Source organism: Falco naumanni, chromosome 10, assembly GCF_017639655.2.
Source record: "Falco naumanni isolate bFalNau1 chromosome 10, bFalNau1.pat, whole genome shotgun sequence".
Lineage (NCBI taxonomy): Eukaryota > Metazoa > Chordata > Aves > Falconiformes > Falconidae > Falco > Falco naumanni.
The window spans coordinates 16,612,822-16,631,449 of record NC_054063.1 but is presented as its reverse complement, the minus strand read 5'-3'; the positions used below and the strand labels follow the sequence as shown (position 1 = coordinate 16,631,449).

Below are 18,628 nucleotides of genomic sequence, written 5' to 3'. Positions count from 1 at the left end.
AACACGAAAGCGCATCAATTCAATACTCCAAACAGAGCCGTAATATAAGTCCATCCTATACTTTTTAATGAGCAGTGGGGTAGTTTTTGCTTTCAGTTGCACAACTGATGGGTAAAAATTAAAAATTAGAGCTTTATGCTGATTTCTAAATAAGTTAGGGTAAGAACGAGCCTTTTTGGGGAGATAAAAAGGAAAACTCTGTGACATTAGGGTAACAGTCATCACTAGTAAAAAGTGAATGTCAGCAACTACAGGTTACAGTTCTTTCCCATTCTCAGTAGACAACAAAGCACGGATAAACTTGGAGTTTCTGTTGATAGAAGTTTAAGTAGAGGTATCAGACAGAACACGTACAGGGAAAATTTCAGGATAGTAAAAGGAAAGTAGGGTGGGCTGATGCAATCTGTATTCAGCACTAGCTGATGAGAAATAAAATGCAGTTTGCACACACGCTGCAAGTGCTGCTGCTGAGGAACACAAGTGTCCTTTCACTAAGTATCTGAAATATTCAGGGTAACCACAGTAACAGAATGCACATATAAACATTGTATAATTTTTGGTATTATTTTTTATTTAAATGAAAGCAAATGTTTCCTTCTTTCCTCTTCTGTGATTGTCAGGAAGGAGAATCAGTAACTTCTGGAAGAAAAACACAAATAAGCAGCTTTCAAGTATACAACAGATTTCTGAACTTCTGTTCAAAATTCATCTGCTCTCACTGGCTGGAAGGGGAAGTGGAAGGGCCCAACTGATTGTGCAGGAAGGCAAATCTCACCTGGGGTTGTCCGTCAGACAAACATATATATTCTTAGTACCAGCAACATCCACTAAGGTAAGTTAGCTATGTATTTAAATGAATAACATATAATAAACCCACCAAGAACAATGCAGCATCTTTAACACCAAGTAAATCAACTTATCAACTTTGCCTTTCTGGTTTGCGGAAAAATGTGGAGAACATGCCCTTGAGCATTTTCCATTAGCACAATTTACAACCATTTTAACAAAAGTCTCGCTTGGTCTAAGCTCCCCTACTGTCACAGTTCCAGCATTGTTTGCCCCCCAGAACCTCAGAAATGCATTTCTAGTTTCCCCTATTAAAAGCCCACCTTTCAAATCAAATTAAAAAAACCAAACCAAACCAAACAAATAAAACCAACAGAAATAGCCAAACATTAAACGAACAAGCAGAAAAGGGACTCAAGTGAAGGAACAAGCCTATCTTTATACCTTCTCTTACTGCTCCAAGCACTGGACAAATTTAAGATCAGCAAAGTCATGAAGTTAAAATAACTTTCTGAAAACAGTAGGTGAAAGGTGGGTAACACAAACTCAAAGGCTTTATACTTCATTCTGCAATATTCACACCATTTCCAGAAGTTTTACACCCAGCAAGACTGATTCCAACAGTAAAGGGATCATGTGGGCAAGTCCAGCTGCTCATGGTCAGTAGTAACAGATCACAGCTCATGGACAGGTAGCAGAAGAGCACAGAGTAATGACAACAATGGCATGGATACCAAACGTGTGTCCTCTCTATTCAAGACACCATGCACCAGAAGACATTTCTTATTTCAGGTACACCAAGTTCCCTTTATACATCAAAAATGCCAGGAGGGAAAAGACACCATGCCAACTTTATTCAGAACCCTTAAAATACAGATGAGGATCTTGGAAAGCAATAACAATTAAATATCCTGATGAAGTACGTATTACTCCTCTCTGAGAAAACTAAGAAAGAGATTTTAAACTTAATTGTCACAAGTTACACAGCAAGCAGACATAAAACAAGAAGCTGAACTCTAATTTGAATCCCGCTAACAAGGAGATTACCTATCTGCTTCAAGTTAGACATGCTTCCAATATCTTGCTGAATTAGACCTTATGTGGCCATTCAAAACACTGGACCAGTCTACATAGCCAATGCTAGAAAAATAAAAAAACACGTAAAATAAGGACTGAGTCAATTAGTATTATAGAATCACAAGTTTATTGCCAAATAAAACGAGTTTTTCCCTCAACAGCACATGCCAGAACTGTTAAAATCTTATACTTTCAGCTGAGTGTTACTCAAAATTCATATCCCAATTATTAGAACCAAACTTAATATGTGTATTCACTTTCACAAAAGACTACCTGCATTTATTTATGATTTATGGGCTTATCCAAATATTTTCAACTAAAGGCAACTAACTCAAGTAGTTGAAGAAAAGACTTAAGAAATTATTCCTTAGCCAAACTATGGTTTAAGTATATTTGGAACAAAACAGGGAGCCAATTAAAAAAAATAGGCAAATAAGAAACATCAAGCAAAACAAAAAAACCCAGGACTTGATGACAACTACCGTTACACTGGTCATCTCAACAATTGTTTCGGTCACCTCTGCTCTTCATCACAGTATACTCCAGTTTCGAACATTTGGTTGAGCAAATTAATTACCACAGTTAAACAAGATAGCAAATCAGTCCACGTCTTCGACTAGAGAAATTCCTTCCTTTTCTTCTAGCTTAGACACCTGGAAGTTAAAAGGAAAGTGATTCAGTAGTAAAAATTAATTTGTATTTAAAGTCTCCCACCTTCTCAGACTTCCATCGCAAAACAGTATAGAGCCCGGATTTACCAGCAGCTGGCTGCACGATATGCTCTAGGGGACAACTGAGCCAAACAAGGTGTTAGTTGCAGTCAAAAGAGAAGGTCAAACTTTCTTCCCACCTACCCCCTTTAACCTCCCCCCAGCTCCATGCTCCCATCACTTCCTAGTTTTTTGTCAGTTTGGTGACTTCAGTTGGCTGACCAAGGAGTGAGAGAAGCACCAAAGCCATCTCAGAAGCCAGGAGAGACAGGGAGGCAAGACTGCCCCTTTCAGTGCCAGCTGTCAGATCAGATCAGATCAGGCTGTAACTTGGAACCCTGCCCGTAACTGAGAACCTAGAATAATTAAAATGAACACAGGAAAGAAATGCTTTTCATGCACATATACACAATTTCATGAAAACGACCTTCACTGTTCTTAAAATGTAAGAAAAGCAATTACCTTATATTAAGCTAAGCTGTTATTAAGATTCTACAAACTCTTGGGAGGGTAGACCCAAAAGCACAAACTAAACACAATGTTCTGCACGTTATCTCTAACTCTAGAAAATTCAGTTCTACATGCCTCAAATCTATGGGGATATATAGGGAAGGTCTTATTATAAATTCCCTGTTCTTGTGTTCTTTCTTCAGCATCTGCTACTGTTCACAAGAGACACACAATGATACTCAGGTTGATAAATCTTTTGGTTTGACCAAATGCAGCTGATCTTGTGGTATGACCAGTAAGCACTGGACAAAGCAGAGGACAGACTGCAGATACCTAATCCTTGCGGATAGGTGTGTCAGCTTTCTTCTGAGCTGTGTCACAGTTCCTTCAAATTATGCCAGCTATTAAAATCCCAATGAACATTTTGGCACCTAGAAACGGTTGAAACACATGCTCTGACCACACACCCTTTACCTTAACACACATACTTTGACCACACATCCTTAACTCAGAGGCAGAAGCTAGACAGTGCTACTGGAGTTCCTAGGTTGCTCTAAACCACTAGAAATTTTATCTCCCAGGTGGAACCTTCAGCTAGAGCCAAATGACATTAAGACTCCAAGGACAAATCCAGCAATTCCCAGCAAGCACTATGATCTCAACTTCCTCTTACTCCTGTTCCTTCTGCAGCACATACAGAGGGAGTTTTGCACTTAAAACAGCGGATAACTACATTGGCTTGACTACACTACAAACATCTGAAGTAGAAAAGTCCTTTCCACAAATCCAACAGATTTCTCCACCATTAGCACTTCAAACCATTTCCCTTCAGAAACGAGCTCAGGCTGTAACATGACTCTCCTACAGGAAAACCTGGCATTACCTAACTAAAGGTGGGGTTTATGTCATTTAGAGTTTATGCCTTATTTTCACAGTCCTGTTCCTATGCCAGAAAAACCTTAAGTGCCACTTAAGTCCCAGGAGCATAATTATCAGTGAGACGTTGTCCTAGAGAGTGATTGTCTTCAGAATTACAATTGTGCTGAACACGCACAGTACACGGAAACCCTTACAGTACTCCCTTTCTTGAATAGGGCAGCCTCTACTTGCAAGTCATTATTTTCCAGTCCTGCAAAAAGCTATCCATAACAATAGGTTATCAGTTCAGGTTACTGCTGAACTTAATCAGTTCAGGTTATTGTTGCCTACATAAAAGATTCTTCCCCAAAGTCGACTCCCAGCTTTCCAAAGTAAATTGCAATGGCTAGTACCCTTGTATAGCACAACTGCCGTTACAAACAAATCTACTTAAAGAGTACAACAATATCCTGGATCATTAGAAGATCTTAATCGCATTTACTGTAAGCATAAAATAATTACATTTTGGTCCAGACCCTACAAAAATATTTTAACCAACACTGAAGCCAAAAGAACTTTTGTCCTGGACTTCAGAGGGAAAAAGTCCAAAATGATGGAAAAAACCCCACCATGCAGACCTACAAAAAAGCACTGCACGTGGTAGCTTTTATCCTAAGTTTCAAGGTAGTAAAACACTATTACAGCATGTCTGGCATTTCTGAGACGAGGGAATTAATATTTTATTACATATATAAACATATTCTTAAAAGCAACTGAGGTGTAAAGTCTCTGGCACAGAAAACTTCAAGGTGCTAAAATTCTTAAGCCCAGCACTTAATATCATAAAAAAAATGCATTAAAATAACGTCAAAAGGTGTGACTAAAAACTACAAAATGTTAAGCATGGTTCCAATAGTTGCTTGAGCCCCTCCACACCTCACAGTGCTCAAAATAAGCACTGTACCATTAATGTTGCTGAATTTGAGCAAACACATATTTGTGAGTCAACTGACTTGAGGTTCAAAAAAGGATCTGTTGCAGATGTAGGTGGGAGAAGCATTCACAATGAACTGCTGCCGCTTACTGGCTTTTCCCACGCAGATGTAGGTCAAGCCTTAATCCTGCAATTAAACAGATCCCTTCAGACAAGTCCTGAAATGAAACCGAAACACGTAAGCTCGTTCTCCGCATTAGCACAAGACTTCATGAATATGGGTATACTTATTAGTTTCTGGCTTCAGTACATATATTTTCTATTTTGTTTTTTTTCTTACTTTCACAACAATATGACAAGTTGTATTTAACAATGAAAAAAAACCCAAGCTAGCCTACACTGAAACCTGAGAACTCTTAGCCTCACAGTTATGTGAAAAAAATGATCACAAGTTATTTCTGTAATAATTATCATCCTATATGGTAATCTGTCTTCTGCTGGAGACTCACTGGAACTAGAGTCCCATTGCAAGGACTCTAAATATAAAACCAATCATGAAGTAGAGGACATTTACCTGTTCATCTATGCACCTGAATTGCCAGGACCATGTAGTATTATAAAGGAAAGGCCTGAGGTCAAATCGGTTGTCATCTGGACTGTAGTTTTCAGCGTGGTAGGAAGGAGTCAGAGTGGTCATTTTATGTCTGTTAACAGAATACATCCTGAAGAAATGCTTAACCTTTGATGCCACCTGGTGTACAAAGAATATAGCTTTTAATCAGATGAAGTTCCTTAGTATTTAAAAATTTAGAGGAGAACAGTATTTTGGAGACTGTGTTCTAGCTTTACACATCCACATTAACATTTATAGAAAGTATCGACCACTACTAGTATGAATCACCATGGATGACCCCACTTGTGGGAGGCATTTAAGACCATTTTCAGACACTACCTCAGTCTCTATTATTTACTAGTGAAGAAGTGCCTTGTAAGAAATCTAACAGTAAGCACTGGCCTCTGCAATTCAGGTAACAATCTGAATTTTTTCCTTTACGCACTTCTTCTGCAAGAAGGCAAGAACTGCGTAACAGCAAAGCTGATACCTCTTCAGCATACATATTCTTTCAAAGCAAGAGCCATTTTCTGTCTCAGAATACATAACCAAAGGCTTCAAGAGTAGTTAGCCATGTATATTTCAGAGAATAATTTTCCCCTGAAGGTATAGTTCTCAAGTAATTGTTTTCAAATTACCCAATTACTGTTCTAACAGTTTGCAACACAGACAACAAGCTCCTTTAATTTTAGAGATGCATACCAGTTTTTCCAGCATATTCTGCTACAGTTGTAGAATAATCTCTAAACACAGAATAATTCACTGTCCCCTTCAGTTAAAGGGAACTCTACTCAACTTTTCTTCAGACATACTCTATTTTGGTGAAGACATTACATGATTTGATTTTTTTTTTGTATAATACCTCTCTTGGAGAACAGATTTCCTTCCACATATTAATCAGCTTACAGAACATACTGTATGGTCCAGCCTTTGCAATTTTTCTTAATTTGCCATAGACTGAGAGCTCTGCATATGTCATCCCCATATCTGCCTGAAATCAAACACACGGAAAGTCACTGAAAATATTAACTACACAAATTTTAATTACTGGTTTCATGGAGCAATTACAATAACCCAGTTTAATCAAAGAAACACCAAAATTAAATTGCCAATGATAAAAAAGACAGAGAGTAATTATGAGTAGGGGGCGGGGGGGAATTTAATCTCTCTGAAATGAGATTTGAAATTCTTCTATGAATGTATTTGATTTGGCCAGTGAAAACATTTCTTTCCTGAGAAATACTTGTTCACTTTCCCTTAAATGTAGTGTGTATCAGTAAGGTAAGGCCAAATGAAAAAAACCCCAACAAACATTAATTCTAGTTCAGCAACCCTTTGCTTTATCATAAAGAGTTTTACAACACCCTACAGTTAAACATCCAACAGCCCTTAGAGGTTTAGGCTTACCAGTCCTCTCTTATCCAGGTGGCTAGCAAAGAGACAGGCACAGGGACAAGAGGAAGGGCTTTGCCACCAGTCATTTCAATAGCAGTAAGGCCCTGACTGACCTCCTTTTGATATTAAGAAATAAGAAACTTTAAAAAACAAAGGGAATTTCAGAACACCATCCTTCTAAGTGCTCAAAACATAAAATAATTCAAAAGAAGTTAATCTGGTGTTTTGGAAACTGTTTTCAACATGGATAAGGCTGGTGTGGGATACTAGTGCCTTGTTAGCGGCTTTAAGACCATGTATAACATGCTTGTCAGCAAGCATGGATATATACAAGAGCAAACAGTAGTTACTGGACAGAAACCAAACTTTGGGATAAAGCTTACCAGAGCATTTTAAAGTCACTGCCCATTACCTCATCAGTTTGAGTCACTTGTCCATCCACCAGAGGCTCTAACTCCGCAGTGGGTGGAGCTGACATGATACTGTAAAAAAAAAAAAAAAAACCAAAACATTAATTCTATCCAGCCTCATGAGTACTAGTCAACAGTCTGGTATGATAAAAATTAAGTGCTTTATTCAAAACTCTAAAGGGCTAAAAAACTCTAAAGAAATCATACTTTCAACTTGTTCCAGGTTTAAAAAGCGACACTTTATAACAAAAAAAATAAAGCATCCAGTTCAAACAGTTCCTTCAGTGGAATTAACACCACAAACATTTGTATGCAGTAACTTCTCAGACTGGCAGCATTTTCAGCACCCAGCAATTTACATTGCGTAAGCCTACACAATCATTTAAAAACAGAGGGATGTGCAGAACACTTTTCTTTATTAACATTTGCAATATTACTGCAGCTCAGCTCTGTTAGCTGAGAAACCCAAACTATGAAGTCTACAATATGCTGCATACAAATACAGTCACCAAATACTACTGCTTCACTACTCACCTTCTGAGGGCAGTGAGCTGAAAATTTTCAATACAATATTGTATGAAGTTCCTCAAATCAGTCTTGCTGATTCCGCCAATGGGATTGATATCAGCACTTGAGCAATCATATTTTGTCAAGTAACCTCGGAGACTAAGCAAGAGAGAATTTTATACAGTAACAGTAAAGAATAATGTAACATTAGTATAATATATAATCCTTTATACTATAGACAATATATCTGTGGTATAAAGACATGAAGAAACAGACTGCATATTGTTAATATATTTATACACAAGGGACAAACATATTCAGCTGCAATGGGGCTACCCTAAAGCCATGAATTTGCCAGGAGAAGGAAGACTGTTTTTTAAGAAATTATGAAGCACTGCAGAACTGCCCATGTTAAGGTAACACATCTGATGCAAAACAATTAAAATATTGTCCTGACCGATTAAAAAAACAAATGCCCAAACACTCCACAGAATCAGCACACGCTACTTTCACAGCTTGAGAGATTAATCCCATAATCTTATGGGGATTGCTTTAATCTTCAAATAGTTGGCTCTAATAACAGTACTCTGGATTTTTAAAACCTGTTTTTCAACTCAAATTTCACAACTTCATTCCCAATACAGTAATTGAAAACACAGCAAACAACAGACTGGAAGGTTAAGCTCGTAATTGTACAGGCGAGCTCTACTGTAAACATCTATGGAACAGCATTTTATTGGAGAACCAAAGACAATACTTTTGTTAAACTTCTGAAAAATACACAATTTTCCATTCAGGCAGATTCAACTGTTTTCATTAATTCTACGGCTATTGGTATATTCTTAGCTTGTTACCTCTTCTGAGTAATGATCTACACTGGGATTTGGTAGAGTTGCAAGGAAATTCAGTGACCTGTTCCCAGTTCACCTGGTTTTACATTCCTAACTTTCACCAACCTTTCATCCACATTGGCTGACCCTAGCACTAGGAGTCCCCCTGGCATCCCACGAGTCCAAAGTGTCAGCTGAGCAAACAGGTAGGCAAGGACCATTCTTATTCTAGCCTGCAAAGCAAAATAATAAAAAAAAGCAAATTTACAGAGCACAGTTAATTTCTCCCCAGTTGCTTTTATTAATCAGTTCTGTAAATAAACCCATAAAGAACATAATGCGAGAGGGAAAGTGTTACTGTGAGAAGTATGGTCTTGTGGAGAAGATGCCAAACGCACATAGGAAAGCTAGGTTTACTACCTGCCACTCCCACAGACTTACATGACTGAGCAAGTTTATTCTACTCTGAATTGCAGGATGGGGAGTAGTTGCCATTTTCTACCTTCTACAAGCACTAATATGGATCCACGAAGTATGCAGATAAACCATCTGTCTACCACACACTTTTATGGAATATTAGACTAAAGGCATTTTTTTACATAAAATTTGTAAAAAGTTCTCTATGCTTTTGTCCCCACTCCAAAACTCAACTTTTTCTAAGGATGGTAACAATACCAAACAGACCTGAGATTTAGCCTCCAGCTCTACCCACAACTGCATGTGGCGTTAAGCAAATCGCCACACTTCTCTGTGACTAATGCCTATCCCATCGCCAAAAAGCTGACCAAGGATTCAGTGTTTGCTTCCAGAGGAGACAGCTGGATTTCTCCAATAACAGCAGGGAAAGAAAGATCAAGTCCTCAGATAACAAAAACTATCAAACACAACAATCAACATTTAGCCAGAATTAAAATAGAGTTTCTTATTGGGTTGGAAGCTTTTAAGAACAGGCCAAGAAGAAAGCTACCAAGATAACGAAAGGTACAACTGGAGCCAGGGACTAGAAGTCACTAGGGACCTAAGTTTTCTGTGACTCTATAGGATGTACACCAGCACTACTCAGGCACAGCACCAATCTGTTCTGACACAATGAAAATGCATAACCAGAAATGTGTATTTAAGCTGCATTTTATAAGCCTATTGAAGGTTAAATACCTCCTCATGTAAAAAAAAAAAAATAACTTCCACATTCTAAAACTGAGAACATCAAGAAGTTGGAATGGGTAAGCTTGACATCTCACACAGAGCCTTTTAAAGGCTGTGAACATTCACCAGAGGAAAGTCTAGTACACTATCAGCGATATTTTTGAGTCCTGACATGCCACAATCTTACTGGAATCACACTTGTCTATTAGAATACTTTGCTACTCATTTTCCTGACCTGGCACCTTGCTGCTGGGATGCTTTTCTAAACAGCATCTAGACCAATGCTATTGATGGAATACAGGTGTGTACTATTTCTTTATGACCATCCCATAAAAGTCACAAACAATAATTATCTCGGTATTCTGAGTAACATGGGCTTGTAGACTCCTGCTGCAGACAACTATTTACTGGAAGCCCATGTTGTGGACATACCACAAGTTCAGGTTTTCACAGCAATACAAATGAAAGGCCCCCTTGCTACTTTATCATTTTCTATTCTTTCAAAATAATCCAAGAAACAAATGGGTCTGACCTCATTCAGCCTACATGAAACATACCTGCACATTCTGGAGTGCCGTGTTTTCCCTGCTGCTCCCTCCATAGACAGAAAAACAGGGAGTTCGACCTGTCACCATGCTGAAAATTCCCAAAAGAGCTTTCACAGCTGCATCTATGTTCAGATTGATGTGATAACTGAGAAGAATTCAAACAGAAGTGACTCAGCTAGCACAATCTGGCTATATAAAATTGCATTAAAAAAAGTAACACCAACACCAAATGACATTTTAAGGCTGCTAGCAGCTCAGATCTGGTATGAACAAATGTAGGAAAGAATACACTTTCCAGAGCCTGTTTCCAAATTTCCATGTCCTTCACCAAATGCTTCTAAGCTTGCCTCACATTTATACACTTCAATAATAATGCCTGTAATACTCCTATTAACACACCTACTATTCCTCTCCTATTTTTTCCCATTTTAAAGTCCAAAAGTTTTATATGAAAGTCTTTGCCAGAACATGATGTTTTTTCCCAGCACTTCTCGACTTGTACCTGCCTATTTGCTCAGCCAGAAGTTTAGCCCTGTTGCAAGTATCCTGGCAGGAGTTCTCACTAGCCATATAGCAAGTGGTAAAGACCCGCTTGCAAAATTCTCGAGGATCCTCAGGGACATAGGTCTCATCATTCACAATCCTGCGCGCATCAGCCAGCACATCTGCATCTGAGGACAAAGCAAAAGAAACAAGAGCAGAAAAGAAAGTTGCATGCCTGCTACCCAGGATATGCAAATATATTGTACATTTCTTGTATTTCAATTTAGCTTTACCCTGCCCCTCACAAATGACTCCATCATCTAACTCCCCAAAGATATTTTTATGTATCAAATAAAAGAATTACTGATCTTGCTCCTAATATTGAGCAGAAATATTAAACTCTTTTGTTCTAAAACTTAAAGAAACCTCATAGAAAATATGATCCAGTATGTACAAAGGCTTACCTAAATGAATATAGTCTACTTAAAGCCAGTTTAAGAGCTTGAACCATGCCTAACCATGCTTTGTAGTGCTGAATTTAACGGGAGAAAATTCTCATGATAAACTCAAACCTCAAAACTACACCAGCCAAGATTATGAATAATATTCTAGGCAGAAAGTAGTTTTGTGTTCCACACCCGATTCTTAAACCCAAAATGAAAACTATCAAGCCAATTCAAATAACCTGAAACCTGGACACACATTTTTCTTGAAATTTCTGAAGAGATACAAAGGATTCCATGAGAACAACTAGGCAAGAGTCTACCATTAACAACCTCTTGCATCTATTGCATCCAGCTAATACTAACCTGTCCATAACCATTAGTGAGCATGGCTCGCTAGACATGTGTATCTACTTACTTCCATTCTTGACTGCCAGGCAAACCTGGCGACACATAGAGTACACTATGCAAGCTGTAGCAGAGCTGTCAATTCCACCACTAAGAGGTAGGAGAAATCCTGCCTTGAAAATAGAGCAAGGAAGATGTTCCAAATAGCAAAATTAGAAAAAAACCATATTGTACCATTCAGAAACATACTCTCATAAAAGAATTACATATGCATTGTTCAAGCCTGCTTATGTTCTGCTCGGCAAAACCAAACAAAAAAACCAAGCCTAACAAACCCTCTTAAACTCTCATCGACTGGATAATGAAATAAGTGGTCAGCATAAACCCCTTGGCTAGAAAAGCCTTCGGTATGTCTACACTCTACAGTAAGACAGAAGAGCTCATAAAAAGGATAAAATTTTTCATACCTATTTCACTATTAAATTAGTAGTTCATGTCACTCTGCTTCATTTTAATGGCATACTGGAGATGTTTAAAATTTCTCCTTACTGAAAAAAATGTGTTTCAAGGAAAAAGAAATTCCCTTTATGAAGTAACCTTGAATGTTGCTTTCAAAGAAAGCATGATTCCCAGGGTAAAGGTCTGAAGAGCATACTGAAGTCACATTCTGCATACAGGTTTTAAGCCTGAATGAGCTACCAAGTGAAAAACTCAAAACTTTACACCTTGGACTAACATCTCTTCACATTAACAGCAGCACATCACAATGTGTACTGTCCCTATGGCACAGAAGATGATGTGTATGCCAAGGCAAAGAACAAAACCAGTTTTTCTTACCTGTTTGCTGCGCCTTAAATAGTCCCAAAGCCAACATGCAGGACCAAGGCTGAAATTACAGAATACGCTTATTCCAGGAGGGTTATGGAATAAGACCTAAGCATGTCAATGTATTTACTGTGGCCTTCTGACAAGATACTTTCTTTACTTAAATATAAATAGAATCTTATCTCCCTTTTTTTTTTTTTTTTTTTTTTTTTTTTTTTTTTTTTTGAGGTTTTGCAGTCTAATTCAAAATAACTTTCAAGCAACAGATTCAGTATGTGCTTACCTGATCTCCTCCTCAGGACTATGATGTCTCCACTGGATTGGCATACAAGTAGGTACAGCTACATCGTCAGAACCCGACAGAGCAAAGTTCACTTTTACTCTGGGATAAGGATTCACTTTACTTGCCTAAGCAACAGTACAGAAGAATTGGGAAGACATCAATTTTAATGTAACATATATCTATACAACATCAGATCTGTAGAATACTGTGAAAATCAAAAAATGCAAATAGTTTTTAAATTCAATAACTAGTCAAATTTGGCAAGGGTTTACAAACATAACCTCTGTAAAGAATTCTTACCGCTAAGTTACGAGATGAAATCTCTGCTCTGTAACTTCGAACATCCTCCAAGTCCAGAGTAGCAACCAGCACCTCCTATGGAAAGGCTTTCAATATTAGATTTGATTCTACACAAACAGATAAACAATGTTTGACAGACCTGGACTAGGAAAAACGTTGAGGAGGCAGAATGCATGCCACTTTTCAATACAGACTTTTATACTCACTTTCCAAGTTATTTCTGACTCAGTAGAATCATTTACAATACAAAGCGAGAACAACTGATTCGCTTTGCTGAGTGCACAGGGACACTCATAAACCACAGCAAATCTACAGCACTTGTCAGACGGCTGAACAAAAGGTTCAACATCAGCTGTGGCAAAGGACAAGAGGACAAGGCAAGAGGCATACTGGGGAAAGATCAATGTGCATAATGTGAGGAAACCTACAGCTCTGATGACAAATCTACTGAGAAAGGGCTTTTTGAAGTAAAGCTTAAGCTATCAAATCTTTTGTCTGCCAAACCAGGTCATAATTAGAACACTGCAATCTTGGCCCTTTTGTTCTTAGATAAGGGAATATAAGTTAACAGGGTCTCTTCTAAACGTAGTGATCGCATACACAAACTTTTTCATTAAATTCCTCCACTGTGACAGCACTTCCTTGCTTGCAAAAGCAGGAGAGGGTACTGTAGCTCAGGTCTGGACAATCTGATTAGGAAAAACCTTGAATATAGTTTAATAGTGTAGTAAAAATATATCTTTTTTAGTCTAGAGACACGGACCTAGGATCTGGAAAGTCTGATAAATGTTGAGCTTAAGCGTAGCCATACTAATTTCAGGAGTAACTAAGCAGCTATAGTTGAATACATTACCACATCATTGAGTGAAAACTGAGATCCTTGTGCAACTGTTTCCCCATTCATCGCAATCATGGCACAGCCATCGTAATACAGACGATCACCATCACAGCCTTTCTGGTTAGCTAAAATGTATATTCCACCATTCTATGAGGAAAACAAACATGCAGTCAAAAAAAATGCTTTTCAGAATATAGCACCTGACAGAATATTAAGACAAAATGTTATTTTTCTGTTCCTGTCCTTCTCATAATCTTCTTCTGTCTTTACATTGTGAATGATTTATGGCTGGGACTCTCTCTTGTCATATGAAAAAGTATTTTGCATGTGATACACAGGACAGAAACATGTAAATGTAGCAGTAAGTGAGCTCTATCCCTTTCACACTATCGGAAGGCAGGAGTCATGTGTTACTAGCAAGAGTCATGCCCTTAGCCCAAATAGGGAGGGCTACACTTCTCAACTGAAATGCTGAATTTAAATTAAGATTGAGAAAAGCAGGAAGATGATGACAGAAGTTGTGTTTTGGTATCTGAGGACAGAGCAGATAATGTTAAATATAACCAAAGCATGTTAAAATACAATGACAAAGAAGCTGTACCAATCAAACATTTTTCATAGTACATTCCTTACTTCATTTCTGTTCCATCACTGTTAGATGGGATTATAGTCTAAATAAATGTCTTCACTTCTTTAAAACAAACAGAGCTTTCAAAGTAGAAAGACAGAATATATTTTAAGCAAGAAGCTAACAGGGGAAAAAATAATGAAACCTGAGTTTAAACACGGATTTCTATTTCCCCTTCCCAGTATAGTTACCAGCATTTCCCCAAAGATTGGGAAAGAAATTGTTATTTCAAGTAAACAGAAGAGTTTTGGATGGTTCTGTCTGTGCCAGGAAAATACCCCCCTCTGCTGACGGAACTACCAAGTGGCAACGAGCTGCCAATTCCGTACATAACTGCATAAGGGGGCGACTTCAGGCACAAATAACTACAGGGAGAAACCACAGCCCCTGGTTGTTTGCCCTTTATGCAGAATGCGTATTCAACAACACCCTTTCAGCTGATTATCCTCTGCATGCAATGGATTCAACACTTCATGCCTCCAATTACTGAATGCCCATTACTCTGATTTAACTATTTTCTATCCATTATACAAGCACAGTATTTTTTTCTTCAACTTTTAATGGAATTAACATGGAGGACATCAGATAAATCCTTCAGAGCTGGGAGTTACCAAACTGTTTTAAGGTATTCTGACTCGTTTATAGATGTGCATGAAAGACAGATGATGTAGGTGGCATGCCAGTGCAGAACTACCTGCTCCCATGTGAAATTTCTTCTGGCAGCTCGCCCCACACACACAGGTAGGTTTGTATCTCCCCTATTCCCGTACAAATACCAAATGGCCTCTCTTCAGTTCACTGTTCCACAGACCAGACAGAGCTGACCAGCAAACAGCATTTAGGCTCAGAGGTGGAAACAGTGCGAAGCACTGCATGACATATAGCAGGGTGCCCCAGAGAGGTACAGTCCCACAGCCAGAGAGGTCTTCCCCTATAGTTGATTCAATCAGGGAAAGCATTTATAGGTAAGAAAGCAAGAAACTAACAAGGACTGTCAAGGCCCCACACTCACTATCTGTCCTGTCAGAGGAGAGGACATAGTTTTGAAAAAAAAATTTAAAAAAAATGATGTGCATAACAAAATAAATACATATTTTTAAAACCGTATACCTTTGCTGTGGCAGAATTCACCAAATCCACCCGGGTGTGAGCCTTCCGCAACACATGGTGACTCCCTGAAGAGTTAGTGAAAATTTCCACACCATCAAGTCCCATTTCAATATGAGGGCTGTCAAAGCAAAAGGCAGAAAAAAATTCAGCTGGCACTACTATGCTGTGAATACTGCAGGTATCATTTAAAACCAAGGACAAATAAAACCATCTACGTTATTGTCAGCTTTCCGCATGTCTTAGCTCAAATAAGGACAGCACTCTACATCTGTTTTCTCTCATTGCCTGACTCTTCTGTCAAAGACCAGTAATGGCCACAGCAGGCAGAAGGGCTTTTGCTCATTCTGTTCTAAATGAAGTGCCTTCTGCTTTATAGAAGCCTGGGTCTCAAAGAAAGAGAGAGCAAGACAATCTTGGTCTGAAAAGGCAACGTGGAGATACTCTTGTGAGATCAGTCGTCCCATCTTCCTTCTCTATTAGTAAATCCAAAAGCATAAGCAAACAGAACCACGACAAAGAGAAGGCTTCTGTTGTTTTTTTCTTTTCCAATGTCAAAAGAATTACTAAAAAAAAAAAAAGAAAATCACATCTTTGTCTGTAACATACCCCACCTTCCACAGTTACAAAGAGATGAAATTCTGTAACAGAGATTTGTAAAAACATTGGGAACATTTTGTTTATTTTCTGTTAACTGCAACAGCTTTCATGCAACTATACCTCCACTCCCACACCACACTAGACCTTTGTGAATGGGATCTTACTTGTCTTTGGGAAGAACTTTAAATTGTAAGAGGAACTGGAATAGTTACAAGAAATATTACTTAAGGGCACTAGGCTTGGCTTTCCTTTTGTGAACTTTTGTAGTTTCCTTCCACATTGTCTTTATGCATTGTCTGATGCTTGTTAAAAAAAATCAAGCAAAAGGATTAAGCTAACAGCTAAACAGAAAAAAGTTAAGTATGCATCTCAAAGAGGTTGCCTAGAAGCCTACACTCTAGCCTGTCAAATAGAAGGGAGCTCAATTTGCCTGTGAAGTGGAATGCTTTGGAGAAGTTGGTTAAAGCCGAAGATAAAAAGAATAAATAAAACAAAAAGACCTACTAGTAGTCTCAAATTTTTGAGACTAGGTACAGTAACTGGCAATAATAGGGGATTATTATTACCAGACTGAATCAATACTACAAACTGATACAAAATAACTTTGTTGCTTTGATCCTAGATCAAATTATAGAGGTGGATCCAGAGAGGAAAGTTCAACCTCGGGTTGAACTAAAGCTGAACAGTACCTGGAATACAAGCACCCGTTATCTGTCATTTGTTTCCTCAGGCCAACTTCTGCATTCTGCTTCTTTTCTGTATTTTTCTCCTACCTTCTGTTTCAAATGAATTTAGCTTAACCACTTAAAACGTCTTTTGCCACGCTGCACCTAGCCTAGTGAGATCTTTCCCATGATGTATTTATTGCTCCTAATGATATTTTAGCTTACTGGCACTTCCTGGAAGATATACTACATAGAAGAATAAGCAGATTTTCCCAAACATTTATTTCATGGGTCCAGGGTATGTTTTAGTTTACTTTTCATTTCTTCTTCTCCTTTACCTGTTCGGTGCCCAGAGTTCTTCACATATTTCTGCTCCTACACAGGTATCTTTGGTTGCTAGCACTGCATCCCCAAAAGGAACAGTTTCCTGAGAAAAAACAAGAACATCCTTACACATACATAATAGAAGAGTCTATTCAGTTCAAAAAGTTAACTAAAAATAAAAAAAAAATACAAAAGTTGGATACTCACTAATGTGAAATAAGTGAGTCAGTATCAATCACATTACGCCTTCCTTCATTTTATACAATGTTTAAGTTTAAAAAAAAAACAACAAAAACACTCCATAAATGCAAATTTCTGGATCATACTGAAATTTTGTGTTGAAATTTCAGTAGTACGCAGATCCAATGCTCTGCTTCAGGACAGGGCAGGACAACTGCTTTTGAATTAAACAATCTACAAAACAGAGATTCTCTTTTGCTAGCACACTCATGCTTTAGCAGGAAATAACCTAAATTTTAGACCCTTCTGAATCAAGGAGATGAAATTTTGTATTTTATTTTTTTACCTCAAAACACATACTCCTTTCTAGTCTCAAGCACAGATAAACTCAGTACCAGAATTGTGCAAAATAAGACAATCAAGGTCCTGTATATACAAATAACTGTGGCAAATTTAAAATATACTTGCTTTGCTGCCAAATAATAACATAAACAATATTAAATTATGTTCCCATTTAATGTAACAGAGAACTATCACTGAAACCTATGAATCTGCAACATGAAAAACAGCACAATTTGGTGTACTACAGTTTTATGCCACAGATTCTATTAATTTGCTAAATCTGGAAGATGCTGAAGTTAAAAAGGAAAGAAAAAAATGCTTTCGAAACGTACCTGTCCAGTCACTTCCTGAATTATCCTGGGTAGAAAATATTCCTCCACATGCCTAAAGCAGGTTTATAGGTTGTGAATACATCGTTATGTAAATCACAGCATAAAAACTGATTCTTATCTCCACATTCTCTCACCTTCTAACAATGACTAAAGAAATTGTACTGCATTTGTACAGGGCCGTGTATGTTCAAAAAAATTTTTAAAAAAATTGAAATTAATTAGAAATGTTACGATTATAAGCTAGCAACATCCCACTTAGCTTTGGAAGTGCATGGTAAACCTAGTAAACTCCATCCTAGTGATAAACTAGACTTAACAAAGAACACAACATGCAAGTCAAATACCAAACAAAAGTTTCTCCTTTTGCAGTATTACTACGTGAGTAACTCAGAACTCATCCAGAACTGAGTGGGGTTAAGACGACAGATGTGCAGAGGCGCTCTCAGAAGTACTTTACCGAGACCATCAAATTACAACCATTCCCTGACTACAGGATGAGCACATGGCCTCAGAGATGAGCATCAAGCGTATTTTGCAGGATCATTAAAATTCTGACAGAGTTCATCCATTTCACATTTTTTTACAGTTCAATATTGAGCAGGATGCAGCAAATGAGCACATAAACACAGGCTCTTCCAGCCCTGAGCTGCATACAGTTAGAAAGCA

At 38.0% G+C, this 18,628-nt stretch overlaps 1 protein-coding gene across 1 annotated transcript in view; it reads right to left on the bottom strand.

Moving 5' to 3' along the window:
- Window positions 1–1,971: 1,971 nt before the first annotated feature.
- The window catches only part of NADSYN1 (NAD synthetase 1), a 19,198-nt gene continuing 2,541 nt past the window's right edge, over window positions 1,972–18,628 (bottom strand). The window contains exons 6-21 of the mRNA XM_040608231.1: window positions 17,963–18,014; window positions 17,123–17,211; window positions 15,523–15,640; window positions 13,800–13,931; window positions 12,947–13,021; window positions 12,647–12,771; window positions 12,376–12,424; window positions 11,609–11,711; window positions 10,767–10,935; window positions 10,274–10,409; window positions 8,697–8,803; window positions 7,768–7,899; window positions 7,236–7,305; window positions 6,291–6,419; window positions 5,390–5,566; window positions 1,972–2,516 (exon numbers count right to left, since the gene is read on the bottom strand). Coding sequence (XP_040464165.1) covers window positions 2,463–2,516; window positions 5,390–5,566; window positions 6,291–6,419; window positions 7,236–7,305; window positions 7,768–7,899; window positions 8,697–8,803; window positions 10,274–10,409; window positions 10,767–10,935; window positions 11,609–11,711; window positions 12,376–12,424; window positions 12,647–12,771; window positions 12,947–13,021; window positions 13,800–13,931; window positions 15,523–15,640; window positions 17,123–17,211; window positions 17,963–18,014 — 1,717 coding nt within the window. The 3' untranslated portion in view covers window positions 1,972–2,462. The remainder of the gene's footprint in view (window positions 2,517–5,389; window positions 5,567–6,290; window positions 6,420–7,235; window positions 7,306–7,767; window positions 7,900–8,696; window positions 8,804–10,273; window positions 10,410–10,766; window positions 10,936–11,608; window positions 11,712–12,375; window positions 12,425–12,646; window positions 12,772–12,946; window positions 13,022–13,799; window positions 13,932–15,522; window positions 15,641–17,122; window positions 17,212–17,962; window positions 18,015–18,628) is intronic.